Genomic DNA, 15,837 nt, shown 5'->3' with positions numbered 1-15,837 from the left:
CAATCATTATCTGAACAGCCTTCAAAAGAAAAGAGCATCATGAAAAAGAACACTTGGATTGTAACAGGAAACATATCTTTCCTCATGAGCAAATAGTCTCCATTTACAAAGCCTTTACTCAGGAGCTGCTAATGTCTCCTGAATATCTTCTGCACTTCCTCCGAGTTCAGAAGTAATTTATTTAATTCAGCCCTGTTAATTCATATGGATTCTTTTACCTGAATTCATTCCCTTTGTAGCAAATGAAGTGCAGCTGTTATTCAGACAGAAATAATTATGCATTTGCATAAATTATTTGAAAGGGTTACCAAACTGTTCATAAAATACACCCACAGGCACTTAGAAGTTTGTCAAATTAATTTTTTTTTTCTCAATAATATTGCTGCTCAATGATGTATCTGTAATTGGGATCAACATGGGGAATCAGATGAAAGTAGGTTCTATTTAATAATACTTTTAATAAACATATCAATACATTTCAATGTGTATTAAAAAGGAATATCTTGATCCTGATAATTTGTTAAGTTAAGGTCATTGATTTAAAGTTATTAGAAATCTATCCAAGCCCATCAGAACATTCCAGAAAGTGTTGTCAGGGTAGACTACATTGATAACGGCATTAACTATGTATGGTGTTCTTTTATTTGAATTGAAGCATTAATGATAATGAATACATGGATTGTTATTAATGCTGAATATGCGTATACTCTTCTTAGATTCCTGTCTGTCATCTCTATGAAGTCTCCCACTGCTTTCTGTCTTGAACCAACATCTTTAATCCTGATGGTATGCATATAATAAATATGTGCAACTGCCCATCCAATGCATTCACAAGTAGACACTTTTAAAAGGGATAAATCAATTTATTAAATTTTCTACAGTGCAGAAACATGACAGACTTACCCCTAGAGGCTCAGTTTTCAGAAAATACCGGGAGGCATCTTGCTGGCTGGTCTCATAGTCGTGTTCGAGGATCGATACAGCTGTATCACCGACTGAGGCAGCCATGCTGTACAAACATTCGAAATATAGACGGAAACGGCACTGCATGTTATCGATTTTTAAAAACTCATGTTTATAAACTTAATGAAATAATAATAATAATAATAATAATAATAATAATAATAATAATAATAATAATAATAATAATACATGTATTTTGTATAGCGCCTTTCATTACAATATCTCAAAGCGCTTCACTAAAACACGGTGGAGATGCGGCAGCGTCTCTCCAGACGATGATAATGAAAAAACGTTATGATGTTAGGCACAGTTTGTCCCAAGCTGTACTGGAAGAAACAAATACATAATAATGTTTTTGTACATCTATTCTCTTTTTGAAAATCAATAAAACAAATCGTTTTTAATGTGAGCACCATCTTTAATAGACTTCAGTCTTCAGTATTGTTGTTCAGCATGATGAGGGGTCATGAAAATTGAAGGTGATATTGTTCAAAGATGGCGCTACAATAAAAACGATGCAAAGTAGGAACCTTAAAATGAGCAAAACTGGCCTACATAGGATTTGATACACATGAAATAAGAATGTGGTGACAAAGATCAGTTGTGAAACAACTTCCATAGGCACTTGTAGTCAAGATTCCCATATAGTCCATACTGAAAAATACTGTGAACGGGCAGATTTACCCAAATATCCCAATAAAAACAGCATGTTCTTCCACACAAGTATTTTTTAATGATTGAATTAAAGATTGCTTTTTTAAAATTAAGCTTTCAAATTTGGTTCTTCAATAATTTCCTAGTAATAATTGTATTCAGCTAACAAATACCAGTATGACAGGCAATTGGATTCCATCCTAAATCCCATATAACACTGAACACAAACACAAGGACCCCTTACCTGACTCATAGGAGTGGCTCTGAGAGGCTCAGCTTCGACACTCTGCAATAAGTTGCATCCACTGCTGCACTCTTACAAAGTAAACTACAAGGAGGAGTCGGGCTCAGAAATACACAAAGCCACACGATGCCTCGGTTTAAAAGACCACAAACACAGGGTTCACATGAATTACTTACTGCCTTGGCTGGGATTACTTATTCTATTAAACTTCAATCTCTTTGTACGTGGATCTCAAATTAATTTTCTTTTTAATATTACAAGGTGGATCCAATCAAAATGATCTGGCCCTGCAAATCCCCTGCTAAACTGTCTTTAGAATTGCATTACTTTACAAAAGCATGGTAAAGTGTGTTGGTCCAATTGATTACATACAATAGCAATCCTTTTTGCTTTCTCTTCCACTATTTTCTAAAATTTGATTATATAGTATAAAGGGTACGTTCACGGAGATCATGCCAATTTAGCCAATGATCTTCTATGAATGATCTCCGTGAACGCACCCAAGAAGAGTAAGTGGACTGGCAGAGTTAAAAGGTCATATCGTCACATGATTTGAATAGAATGAGGATGTCTGTTCATTGGGGCAGTTAGGCAAGCTCAAATACAGGTAAAAACACAGAGAACAATGATATTAACTGAATATGGAAACAGAACGCAGAACCACTCCTAAGTGTCACATTATTTCAATGGAGATGTAAAAAAATTAAAAAGCTACCTGCTCTTGAACTCATATAGGAAATGCTCCTCTAGGGCTGTTTGTGGTTTTAGAAGACAAGGTTAAGAATACATTACAAGTAAACCACACTGCAGCTGATGTTTACCAGTTTCACGGTTTGGTTACAGAACGAGGCCCCTGGGGTGTGACCAAGATGAGACTTCAGACCACGATGTGCTCCACTGCAGCGCACTGCTCTGAGAACGTGCAATCTGTTTACCTTGCGATTAAAAGTGCCCATCATTTCATAGGTCTCACATTCGCTATTGTGAAACACATTTTGGTAAAGGTGAATTGGATATTTTTAATGGTATTTTATTGTAAGACATTAGTGGTCTCTCCGTGCTGATACTTCAACATTACACTTTCGTCCAACTTTGGAGAGAATGCATTAAGTGGAATGAAGGCAATACTGAAAACAAGTCTTTGAAGAAGCAGCGATTTAAAAAAAAAATTAAATAAAGTGCAAACTTTTAGGGTTTTAAAGATGTTCAAATCGTTTAAACCAAATGCATAGCGTGAATGCAGGTATTACACATGCATAGCGTGAATGCAGGTATTACAAATGCATAGCGTGAATGCAGGTATTACACATGCATAGCGTGAATGCAGGTATTACACATGCATAGCGTGAATGCAGGTACTACAAATGCATAGCGTGAATGCAGGTATTACACATGCATAGCGTGAATGCAGGTATTACACATGCATAGCGTGAATGCAGGTATCACAAATGCATAGCGTGAATGCAGGTATTACAAATGCATAGCGTGAATGCAGGTATTACAAATGCATAGCGTGAATGCAGGTATTACACATGCATAGCGTGAATGCAGGTATTACACATGCATAGCGTGAATGCAGGTACTACAAATGCATAGTGTGAATGCAGGTATTACACATGCATAGTGTGAATGCAGGTATTACACATGCATAGCGTGAATGCAGGTATTACAAAAGCATAGCGTGAATGCAGGTATTACAAATGCATAGCGTGAATACAGGTATTACACATGCATAGCGTGAATGCAGGTATAACACATGCATAGTGTGAATGCAGGTATTACACATGCATAGCGTGAATGCAGGTACTACAAATGCATAGCGTGAATGCAGGTATAACACATGCATAGCGTGAATGCAGGTATAACACATGCATAGTGTGAATGCAGGTATTACACATGCATAGCGTGAATGCAGGTACTACAAATGCATAGCGTGAATGCAGGTATAACACATGCATAGCGTGAATGCAGGTTCTACAAATGCATAGTGTGAATGCAGGTATTACAAATGCATAGTGTGAATGCAGGTATTACACATGCATAGTGTGAATGCAGGTATTACACATGCATAGCGTGAATGCAGGTACTACAAATGCATAGTGTGAATGCAGGTATAACACATGCATAGCGTGAATGCAGGTTCTACAAATGCATAGTGTGAATGCAGGTATTACAAATGCATAGCGTGAATGCAGGTATAACACATGCATAGCGTGAATGCAGGTTCTACAAATGCATAGTGTGAATGCAGGTATTACACATGCATAGCGTGAATGCAGGTATTACACATGCATAGCGTGAATGCAGGTACTACAAATGCATAGCGTGAATGCAGGTTCTACAAATGCATAGTGTGAATGCAGGTATTACACATGCATAGCGTGAATGCAGGTATTACACATGCATAGCGTGAATGCAGGTACTACAAATGCATAGCGTGAATGCAGGTATTACACATGCATAGCGTGAATGCAGGTATTACAAATGCATAGCGTGAATGCAGGTACTACAAATGCATAGCGTGAATGCAGGTATTACACATGCATAGCGTGAATGCAGGTATTACACATGCATAGCGTGAATGCAGGTACTACAAATGCATAGCGTGAATGCAGGTATTACACATGCATAGCGTGAATGCAGGTATTACACATGCATAGCGTGAATGCAGGTATCACAAATGCATAGCGTGAATGCAGGTATTACAAATGCATAGCGTGAATGCAGGTATTACAAATGCATAGCGTGAATGCAGGTATTACACATGCATAGCGTGAATGCAGGTATTACACATGCATAGCGTGAATGCAGGTACTACAAATGCATAGTGTGAATGCAGGTATTACACATGCATAGTGTGAATGCAGGTATTACACATGCATAGCGTGAATGCAGGTATTACAAAAGCATAGCGTGAATGCAGGTATTACAAATGCATAGCGTGAATACAGGTATTACACATGCATAGCGTGAATGCAGGTATAACACATGCATAGTGTGAATGCAGGTATTACACATGCATAGCGTGAATGCAGGTACTACAAATGCATAGCGTGAATGCAGGTATAACACATGCATAGCGTGAATGCAGGTATAACACATGCATAGTGTGAATGCAGGTATTACACATGCATAGCGTGAATGCAGGTACTACAAATGCATAGCGTGAATGCAGGTATAACACATGCATAGCGTGAATGCAGGTTCTACAAATGCATAGTGTGAATGCAGGTATTACAAATGCATAGTGTGAATGCAGGTATTACACATGCATAGTGTGAATGCAGGTATTACACATGCATAGCGTGAATGCAGGTACTACAAATGCATAGCGTGAATGCAGGTATAACACATGCATAGCGTGAATGCAGGTTCTACAAATGCATAGTGTGAATGCAGGTATTACAAATGCATAGCGTGAATGCAGGTATAACACATGCATAGCGTGAATGCAGGTTCTACAAATGCATAGTGTGAATGCAGGTATTACACATGCATAGCGTGAATGCAGGTATTACACATGCATAGCGTGAATGCAGGTACTACAAATGCATAGCGTGAATGCAGGTATTACACATGCATAGCGTGAATGCAGGTACTACAAATGCATAGTGTGAATGCAGGTATTACAAATGCATAGCGTGAATGCAGGTATTACAAATGTATAGCGTGAATGCAGGTATTACACATGCATAGCATGAATGCAGGTATTACACATGCATAGCGTGAATGCAGGTATTACAAATGCATAGCGTGAATGCAGGTATTACAAATGCATAGCGTGAATACAGGTACTACAAATGCATAGTGTGAATGCAGGTATCACACATGCATAGCGTGAATGCAGGTACTACAAATGCATAGCGTGAATGCAGGTATTACACATGCATAGCGTGAATACAGGTATTACAAATGCATAGCGTGAATGCAGGTATTACACATGCATAGCGTGAATACAGGTACTACAAATGCATAGTGTGAATGCAGGTATCACACATGCATAGCGTGAATGCAGGTACTACAAATGCATAGCGTGAATGCAGGTATTACACATGCATAGCGTGAATACAGGTACTACAAATGCATAGCGTGAATGCAGGTACTACAAATGCATAGCGTGAATGCAGGTACTACAAATGCATAGTGTGAATGCAGGTATTACAAATGCATAGCGTGAATGCAGGTATCACAAATGCATAGTGTGAATGCAGGTATTACAAATGTATAGCGTGAATGCAGGTATTACACATGCATAGCATGAATGCAGGTATTACACATGCATAGCATGAATGCAGGTATTACACATGCATAGCGTGAATGCAGGTATTACACATGCATAGCGTGAATGCAGGTATTACACATGCATAGCATGAATGCAGGTATTACAAATGCATAGCGTGAATGCAGGTACTACAAATGCATAGCGTGAATGCAGGTATTACACATGCATAGCGTGAATGCAGGTATTACAAGTTTCAAGGACCTGGCAAGTATGTCCTATTTCGTCAGGAGACCCGCGATGTAAGAAATTGATTTCCCGTCTCCAGGTGTTATGCCAAATAGTGTCCTGGGAAGAAAATTGTTGCAATTGTAGTCAGCGCGCAGGCAAATTCATGTGCGCATGCCTAGTTTATTTTTTCCGCCATGTTTAATTACTGTATAAGAACCTGTTGCTGAGTATTCAACCATCATATATATCATGCAATATATTGCACATTACCACAATCGTGCGACACTATTTGGCTCATATATATATATATATATATATATATATATATATATATATATATATATATATATATATATATATATATATCCACTTATAACGGCTCGCTGAAATGAAAGACGTAGAGCAATGTTTAACACCTCAGATTTATTTTATTTGTTATGGTAACATGTATGGCTTACTTTGCTGTTGTCTGTTTCACTGGGTAACGGGTTCCAATGGAGCATGACAATATCTATACTGGAAATAACAACAACAACAACAATAATAATAATAATATGAAAATACATGTTTGTGTCAGAATAAATCATTTTAAAATCCACGCACCGCTGCTGCAGCTGTGTCTGTGGTTAAATGCACGTTTCCATCTCCTTCAATATCCGCTCTTCAGCACGTACCCGAATTTAGACTTCTTGTCACCTGCCGAGAATAAAGAACTCCTGTGTTTGAACGCGGTACCGTTTCTTTATCATTTGGTAAGTTATGTAGAGTTTAGAAATACTGCTAATTGAAGATTTAAACTGACGCAATTGTAGAATGTGTATCATTCGATTCCAACTCTCTCCTGGAGTTTAATACCATTTTTCAGCTTATAATTCAACTGATAATAAATACTGTTTAATGTGATATGAATTATAGAGAGCTTACTATAAACTCGAGATGTGACGGTAATTGTTTGCCATGCGTTTATTTTGAGGGCCTCAAATAAACATCCACGGGTCGATTAATCACCCTGGTTATATTTCCTGCGTGTTTCCAGTTATTATTATTATTATTATTATTATTATTATTATTATTATTATTATTATTATTATTTATTTCTTAGCAGAAGCCCTTATCCAGGGTGACTTACAGTCGTAAACAAAAAAACATTTCAAGAATCACAGTACAAGTAATAATACAATTAAGAGCAAGATAAAATACAATGACTTCAGTTCTAAAAAGTACAAGTATGACAAAATACGATTCAGTAACGGAGCAGATAACAGTGTCAGTGATAGTTACATCAGGATATAATTAAATACAAAATACTACAGATTAAATAACACTTGACAGATTACAGTACTCTGAAGTACAGGATTAAATGCAAAAAAATAGGGGGCGGATAAGAGCAAGTAAAGCGCATTTAAGGAACAGTGAGAAGTGTCCAGAGGGAAAAAAGAGGAGTTGTATTTGAAGGCTGCTGTAAGTTATTATTGTTATATTTATTATTACTATTTTCCTTTCTGCTTTTTACATTTTCTGATTTGATGAATTATTGAGGAATACTACCTGTATGATATTCGATCAGGTTTGAAGTTGTTTGCTGATTTTATTTCGTGTTTTTCTGCAACACAACATTTATTAGTAGGACATGTCCTACATCACAGTACAAATAAGGTTATTATTATTATTATTATTATTATTATTATTATTATTATTATTATTATTATTATTATTGCAGCATTCCCTTTTATTTAGTCTCCGGTCATGTCATCCACGGTTCAGATCGCTATCGACATGCACCCTCTGCCAGAGGATCGCGTGCCCCGGCCTGTCTTGGGCAACATTCACTTAAAGAAAGCTGTGAAGAATGATGGTGATGATGATGAAGATTACATTTTCAAGATATTTCTGAAAAGGAAACCGAAAACTTTGGGGGTAAGTAGGAATGCAACACTTAACAACACAAATACCCTCCCATTAGGGTTGCCACCTGGCTCTGTAATTCCCGAACACTGCGAGACACAACAGGATTTTGAAGTTGCCTTTAACAGTACTGAAGGAAATCAACAGGTGAATTGAGCGCTAAACCTTTGCCAAATTGATTCTGTTTATTAATTATCTCGAGGCAGCACGACAATACAATAATAGCTTTAAACAAATTTAATAAATAAATAAATAAATAAATACCATCTATATATATATATATATATATATATATATATATATATATATATATATATATATATATATATAGTTTCTAATAGTTTATCACCTTCTCCCACTCAAATCATTAATATTGACCAGCTGTTCACAGACAGTGTGAACACCTGATCAGTGTTATTATTTAATTGGAAGAGTCAGTGTAAATTAGGGCTATATGTTACTAATTAACAGAAGATAAATAGCAACTTTTAAATATTGAGAAGTGAAATATTAATTTTACAAAATAAAGTAGATTGAATAAACCTACACACATGTTTATTCAACATGCTTTTTTATTTTGTGAGATTTACATTATCACAATGATCCGGATAATTAAGAAGCAGTATAAATCAAGTGTTTAGCGCTCAATTCGCGTGTTTGTTTCTTTCAGTTTAAGGGCAACCCTGTCCCGTCCCAAAGTGTTCCGGAATTACGGGTCCAGGCGGCAGGCCTGCCTCCCATCCAACAAACGCTGCTAATACACCATGAATAAACCATGAACGTAACGCTGCTAATACACCATGAATAAACCGTGAACGTAACGCTGCTAATAAACCATGAATAAACCGTGAACGTAACGCTGCTAATACACCATGAATAAACCGTGAACGTAACGCTGCTAATACACCATGAATAAACCGTGAACGTAACGCTGCTAATACACCATGAATAAACCGTGAACGTAACGCTGCTAATACACCATGAATAAACCGTGAACGTAACGCTGCTAATACACCATGAATAAACCGTGAACGTAACGCTGCTAATACACCATGAATAAACCGTGAACGTAACGCTGCTAATACACCATGAATAAACCATGAACGTAATGCTGCTAATACACAATGAATAAACCGTGAACGTAACGCTGCTAATACACCATGAATAAACCATGAACGTAACGCTGCTAACACACCATGAATAAACCATGAACGTAACGCTGCTAATAAACCATGAATAAACCATGAACGTAACGCTGCTAATACACCATGAATAAACCGTGAACGTAACGCTGCTAATAAACCATGAATAAACCGTGAACGTAACGCTGCTAATACACCATGAATAAACCGTGAATAAACGAGTTCCGAGTGCTGTCGCACACTGCAGTTCTTGTTATTTGTATTGGCTTCTGTTTTAATAAATACTTTTATAAACATTTTGATTGTTTAATTATTTAAAACCAAACAAAGTACATTAAGCACAATTAGTATGATGTTATATATATATATATATATATATATATATATATTCCTGAGTAAAGTGAACATAAATTAAATACATAAGAAATATATTTGAAAAGAAAGTAGATTTTTTTAAAAAAAGATTAGAAAACAAGAGAGACATATCAGGTGATCTCCACATTTAAATGAGACTATAATCACTAGTATTTGTTACGCAATGTTACTGCTTGTCTGATACATTCATCTTTATTGTATTACTTGTATTGTAACACTCGAAATGTATTTGCTTACGATTGTAAGTCGCCCTGGACAAGGGCGTCTGCTAAGAAATAAATAATAATAATAATAATAATCTGCAAACTCGTTGAGCTACGACATGAGTGTTAAGCAGTTACTGCATGCGGCCTCATTGCTAATATAACCTTAACAAGTGCACCCAAAGGGCTTAAAATGAGGTGGAGTTCTTAAATGTACATCTACCTCAAATCATGAATGGAAGACAAATGGAAGGAGCAGCTTACACATAAAGGGAAACTATTCCTGTGGACGTAGACAGTGAAGGTATACCCAGAGATAAAGGGACGCCATCTTCCCCAGGATAGAGACTGACACCACTATTGTTTTAAGCCTGTTTTTAGTCCCTGGTTGTAATTTTAAATCGCTTAACTTTGTTTTTGTTTTGGAGGCGGTTCAGATAATGATCGCGATAGTGACCCTTGGATCTGGAGTGCTCCTGACGTTGTCTCCCCCTTCTTTGGTGATGGTTACAAGAATTCCCTTTGGGACCAGCTTAATGGTAAAGTGAAATTTACGCCTGCCTTGTTATATACATTACACATTACATTACATATTCATTTATTACTTTTTAATTTTTAGTTAAAAAACAATAGAAAATGTTTGATTTAAAGTATACAACGAATTCGTTTAAATGTGCAATCTTAATTGAAGTGCAGTTCATCTCTAATCAGTTTGAAGTGCCCTCCTTTTACATTAGAAATAGCAACAAAATCCATGTTAAATGTGGACAGTCGCCATTGGAGAAACACATTGTCAGGGAGAGAATTCAAAATTATCCCATGATACATTTTCTTTGTCATATTTTCTATTGTTATTGCACGGATTTGGCAGATATATATAATTTTTTTTCAGTTTTTGATTTCCGGTGCCTTGTCCATTGCTGTAGAAAGATTTCGGCCAATCCTACAGGTAAGTCACCTGTTCCGATTTGAAAATGTAAAGCCAGTTGGATTCTCGTGTTAATGTTGATTGACCGGCACCCATTCTGGTTACAGGCACACATAAATATAAAAAGTAGTTTTCCAATGTAAAACAAACAAATTTAAAAATGTGACATTTTGAAATTACAGTACTACTATTATGGCTTCCGGTAGACTTTTGCGATGTCCTTTTCTAGTTTATTTGAATATATGGTGTTAAATAAAAGGATGTCTGTAGAGTAAGATTATGAATAGGGCAGGGCTCCTCAAACTCGGTCCCGGGGACCCCCTGTGGCTGCTGGTTTTCATTCCAGCCGAGCTCTCAATTACTTTACTAGATCCTTAATTGAACGGATAATTTGTTTAATTAGACCTTTCTACTTGTTTTTGTTTTCCTCTTGAAGAGTTGCATATTTCAAGCTAGCTATAACATTTGATAAGTAACTTGAACGGAAGTTTGAGAAGTCCTGGAACAGGTCTTCTGATTTGTGTGTTTTACCCCAACTTTTCTACTCTCTAAGAATTCAATTGATACCTGTGAAGCCATTCGTGTATCTCAATCACAACCGAGAAACATGCTAATAGTAAAATTGATTTCATTTACAGGGTTTTTGTTCTGTGAAACAACTAAATTGTCCATTTTTGATTAACAAGCAGAACGAGATCGCAGCATGTTAATAAGCGACTAATCTTTATTAAAGCTGTATTGAAAAATAAAGTATTTTATGCTGCACCCACTTTATTACAATCGTTATGTGTGACTGTATTTACATTAATAATACAGACGAGTTGTTTCTGCTTTGAAATGAAAAAGCAGGACTTTGAAAGCCCTTTAGTTGTTTCATAGAAAAACCCTGTAAATGAAATAAATTTTACTATTATTTATTTCTTAGCTGACGCCCTTATCCAGGGCGACTTACAATTGTTACAAGATATCACATTATTTTTACATACAATTACACATTTATACAGTTGGGTTTTTACTGGAGCAATCTAGGTAAAGTACCTTGCTCAAGGGTACAGCAGCAGTGTCCCCACTGGGGATTGAACCCATGACCCTCCGGTCAAGAGTCCAGAGCCCTAACCACTACTCCACACTGCTGCTAACGTTTCTCAAGTGTGATTGAGATACAGGAAAGGCTCAACAGATATCAATTGCATTTTTAAAGGAGAGTAGAAAAGTCAGCAGAAAACACAGAAAACCAGAAGTCCACGAATAAGTAAATAAACAAACTAGGTTTTCTCAAAATTAGATACTGTACTATATACGCATGCACACTTGCAGTCAAAAGTTTACATACCCCAATGGAAATGTATAATTTGTAGACATTTCTCAAATAAATAATTATAGAAAAAATCTTTTGTTTGCTTTTGTGGGTGAGGAAAAAAAGTTACAAGAAATAGATGTCTACAATTATTTATTTATTTGCAAAACTCCAAAAATGCTCATTTAAAAGTATTCATACCCTTTGATGCTATGATAGTATTGTCTGCAAGGTGCTAGAAATTTCAATATGATAATGCAGCACCTAATTCTAGAAAAGTCTAGAAAATGCTAGATTGTAGGTGTATGGCCACAGGCTTTTCTCTCCTCTTTTTTTCTAAATAATAGGCTACACACTAGCGCTGCTTCTATTATTTGGGTACCTCCTATATTCTTTAAGTGAGGGGTTGTATGAATGTGGATGTTTATGAAGTTCTTCTATTAAAAGTTAATTGAAGTCTTGCTCCATGATGGTTACCAGCGTATGACCATGCAGCAAATGTTGACATTTTCAACATCATCCGGCCCCACGCGCTTTCAGGGCGCAGACGCATGAGGCTGTACGACCTTCCAGAAAAGACACACTTCGCAAGAGTGTGGATGACGTCGAAATTGTGTTGTCTGAAGTATGATCCAGCAGCGAGGGCAGGTAGTCAGCTGTGATCTCAGACACGCTAACATCGAGTTCCTTTTTGTGTTTAGATTTGTGTTTGGATCAACATTGTGAGTTTCATTTGCGCTAGAATTGGAATAATAATATATTCTGTGGATCTGTTATTCTGGAATTCCTATACCACCTCTACAGCGTTAAATGTAAGTACTTCAAATCCATCAGGCTTGCCTCTTCCAGCCTTTCTTCTCTGTCTGTCCTTTTATTAGCATGTCATTCATTTTGGGTAAATCTTCCCTTTCCCTGACTTCAAGGATTTAATTGCACAAAGTGCTGTATACTGTGCAATACAAAACAGTTTACTAGCAAAAGAACATACAAGTGAAGAAGACATGTGACTTTACTACCTAGATACTGATAGATAAGTCTGTGTTCAGGTGCTTTCACTGAGTTCAGGAGCTGCTCTTCAGTTCTTGTTGCCCGCCATAGACACATGTAATATAGAATGTACTTATCATTGAGGTAGTAGGGCTTATGTCTCAAGGACATTCTTGTTTAAATAGTCTTGAATAGTTCTTCAATGAAGACACAAGAAAGACTTCATGTCGAAATGTTTATCAATCAGTTTATGAATATTCTTTTAGTGTTGCCCTCTGCCCTTGGTTCTGTACTGTGATGAACACAGTGAGCAGAGACCTCTTGTGGAGAGAATATGAATGTGCCTTCATAGCATCTGATATGTTGGGATGGTTTTCCATAACTGCAGTAACTTTGTAGTTTCAACAACGGCAGGATCATTTAAAGGTAAAGATAGACCTATTTGTTGATGGCCCTCTGTTCATTTCAATATTATTTCCCAGGGGAGCATGCAAATGCTGATTTTGTTTAAAGGTTTTACATCTCCAGTTCTGAATCCAGTCAGCGAAAAGAAAAACTCTTAGGCTCCTATTCCACGGGCACGTCCGAGCTGTGAGGGCCCCGGGCCCCAGACCCTCACGGTACTGGTGCTTTTCCACCGGCTATTTGTGGAGCCGAGCAAGAACCAAACCGTGAAACTGGCCTCACAACATTACGTTGCGGGTCGTCAGATCCAAATCACTGGTCTCTCAGAGAAGCGTTCTTCTCCTCTTTGCATAATCGGCCCATTTTATTTCAGTTGTATTCAGTAATATCTGAAGAACAAAAATGAAAAAAAAAAAACCCAAAGCAGGATTTCTGGATCCGCCATTCTCAAACGCAGCGCCTCATCTGCATGTGACGTGACATGGTCATTGTGTGTGACGTCAGCTGCGCGGCTCGGACTCTGCAGTGCAAACACAACCAGGCTCCTCTGAACCCGTGCCGGGCTGGCTTGGCTGGGTCCTGGCACGGCTCTGTTGTACAGAGGAATTACAGTCAGGACAGCGCAGGTTCATGTCCTGGTTGTGCACAGTTGCCGGTCTTCACTGGGGATTCCACAGGGAGTGTTAATTTAGCGCTGGTGCTCCTGCGGGTTAGGGAGGCATAATCATCTGGGACTGTTTCTTATACATCTGCTGTGGAGCTCCTGGGTGTAAAGAGGCAGTTGGCTTGGTGGTGGGATCGGACGACTCCACTGACCTTCAGTCACTTCTTGTGGGGAGTTGCTGCGGTGAGGGAGTGTAACTGTACATTGTAAAGAGAAAAAGGAGGGTTAAATAATCGGCCACACTAAAACCAGTGTTCGAGTACTGAGAGCTTGTTCGTGCTATGACTAGAAGCTGTGACAAATCAAAAGGAGGTCAGATTTGTCTCAGTATTACTCAGGGTTACGATTTGTTTGGTCCTTCAAACAGGTGAGCACTGCGGAGATAAAGGGTCTTCTGTGTGCACTGGCTGTGCTGGAGATGTGCATTACAGCAGCCCTGCTGCAGTCCAGATTCAAGACCAGCAGCACCACAGAATGGTAAGGCATGTACTGGGTGTGTTTTGTTTGTGGCATTGACTCTCGCTAACTATTACAAATAATAAAAAATGCACATAGAAAATGCAGAATGGCTGCAAACTTCAAGCGTGGCTAGCAGGAGTTGTTAGCCATGCTTGAAGTTTGCAGTCAAATCTAATACTGTCTGTACCCAACAATTTTGGACATTTTGTTGGGTACAGACAGTATTAGATTTGACTGCAGCTCTGTAATCCAGCACACTGTATAAGTACCAGTCTCCAGTGATGCTATATTAAATAGGCTTTATTGTATATTAATGCACTAATTTACTCCAGCACTGTGTCTAGCATTGTGTTTCCCTTGCTATGTTAAATTAACACTCTAAGGGGTTGATCTGATCAGTACATACCGTGGTAAATCACAACAGGATTCATTTTAGAGCATTTTACAGCACCAATGCATCACCACAGATTGCATCAACCATTTATAATCCTGGGATAACCACGGGTAGGTGTCTGATGCAATGCAGGGTGATTCTCAGTGTTGTAAAATGCTCTAAAAAGTCAGCTGTGGCTTATCAGAGTACAGGCTGATCAAATCAGTCCGTTAAGATATTTATGATTTTTCCCTCTTGGTTTCAGATTGAATGAGGACTCAATGGAGTAACTGTATTGTATGTCCCCAGAGCTTTTAACTAGAGGCTTGGATTAAATCTGAATGGCTAACTATTTTAGGAACATTTGCTGTATAATAACTGTAGAAAAATGAGACAATGCTATTTCTGTGCTTTACAATACCTATTTTTAGACCATGAATAAGATTATTTTTACAGTGAAAGTTTTACAGTTATTTTTACAGTTAACTTGTATTTGGTTACTAATATGAAGCAAAGAATATAATTGAAAGTTTTACCAATTACCAATTTTACCTCACTACTCTCTTGCTTTAATACATATCTCAGAACAGATAAGCACCCTGCTTTCAAACATATCCAAAAGCTCACCCTCGCTGTGTCTTTTTTAACTTGGCAATTTTATTTTTCATAGATTTCACACTCTTTTATAATGCATGGTTTTTTGTTTTCATCTAAATTGGCTGTTTTTGGACATGTGAAATATTGTGGTTAGATATTGTTTTGTATGCTTTTGTAATTAAAAGTTAATA

At 37.4% G+C, this 15,837-nt stretch overlaps 1 protein-coding gene across 2 annotated transcripts; it reads left to right on the top strand.

The window, feature by feature from the left end:
• Positions 1-8,072: 8,072 nt before the first annotated feature.
• LOC131723009 (membrane-spanning 4-domains subfamily A member 4D-like) lies at positions 8,073-15,837 on the top strand. Of its 2 annotated transcripts, XM_059016261.1 has the most exons (6): positions 8,073-8,228; positions 10,365-10,475; positions 10,829-10,885; positions 12,863-12,973; positions 14,585-14,694; positions 15,315-15,837. In XM_059016261.1, coding segments are annotated over exons 1-6 (531 nt in total). In that variant the 5' UTR covers positions 8,073-8,087; the 3' UTR covers positions 15,316-15,837. The 2 variants fall into 2 exon arrangements, with proteins under 2 accessions (XP_058872244.1, XP_058872245.1); XM_059016262.1 differs by lacking the exon at positions 12,863-12,973.

Source organism: Acipenser ruthenus, chromosome 52 (assembly GCF_902713425.1).
Source record: "Acipenser ruthenus chromosome 52, fAciRut3.2 maternal haplotype, whole genome shotgun sequence".
Lineage (NCBI taxonomy): Eukaryota > Metazoa > Chordata > Actinopteri > Acipenseriformes > Acipenseridae > Acipenser > Acipenser ruthenus.
The sequence above is the reverse complement of the archived record's forward strand: the minus strand, read 5'-3'. Positions and strand labels throughout refer to the sequence as shown.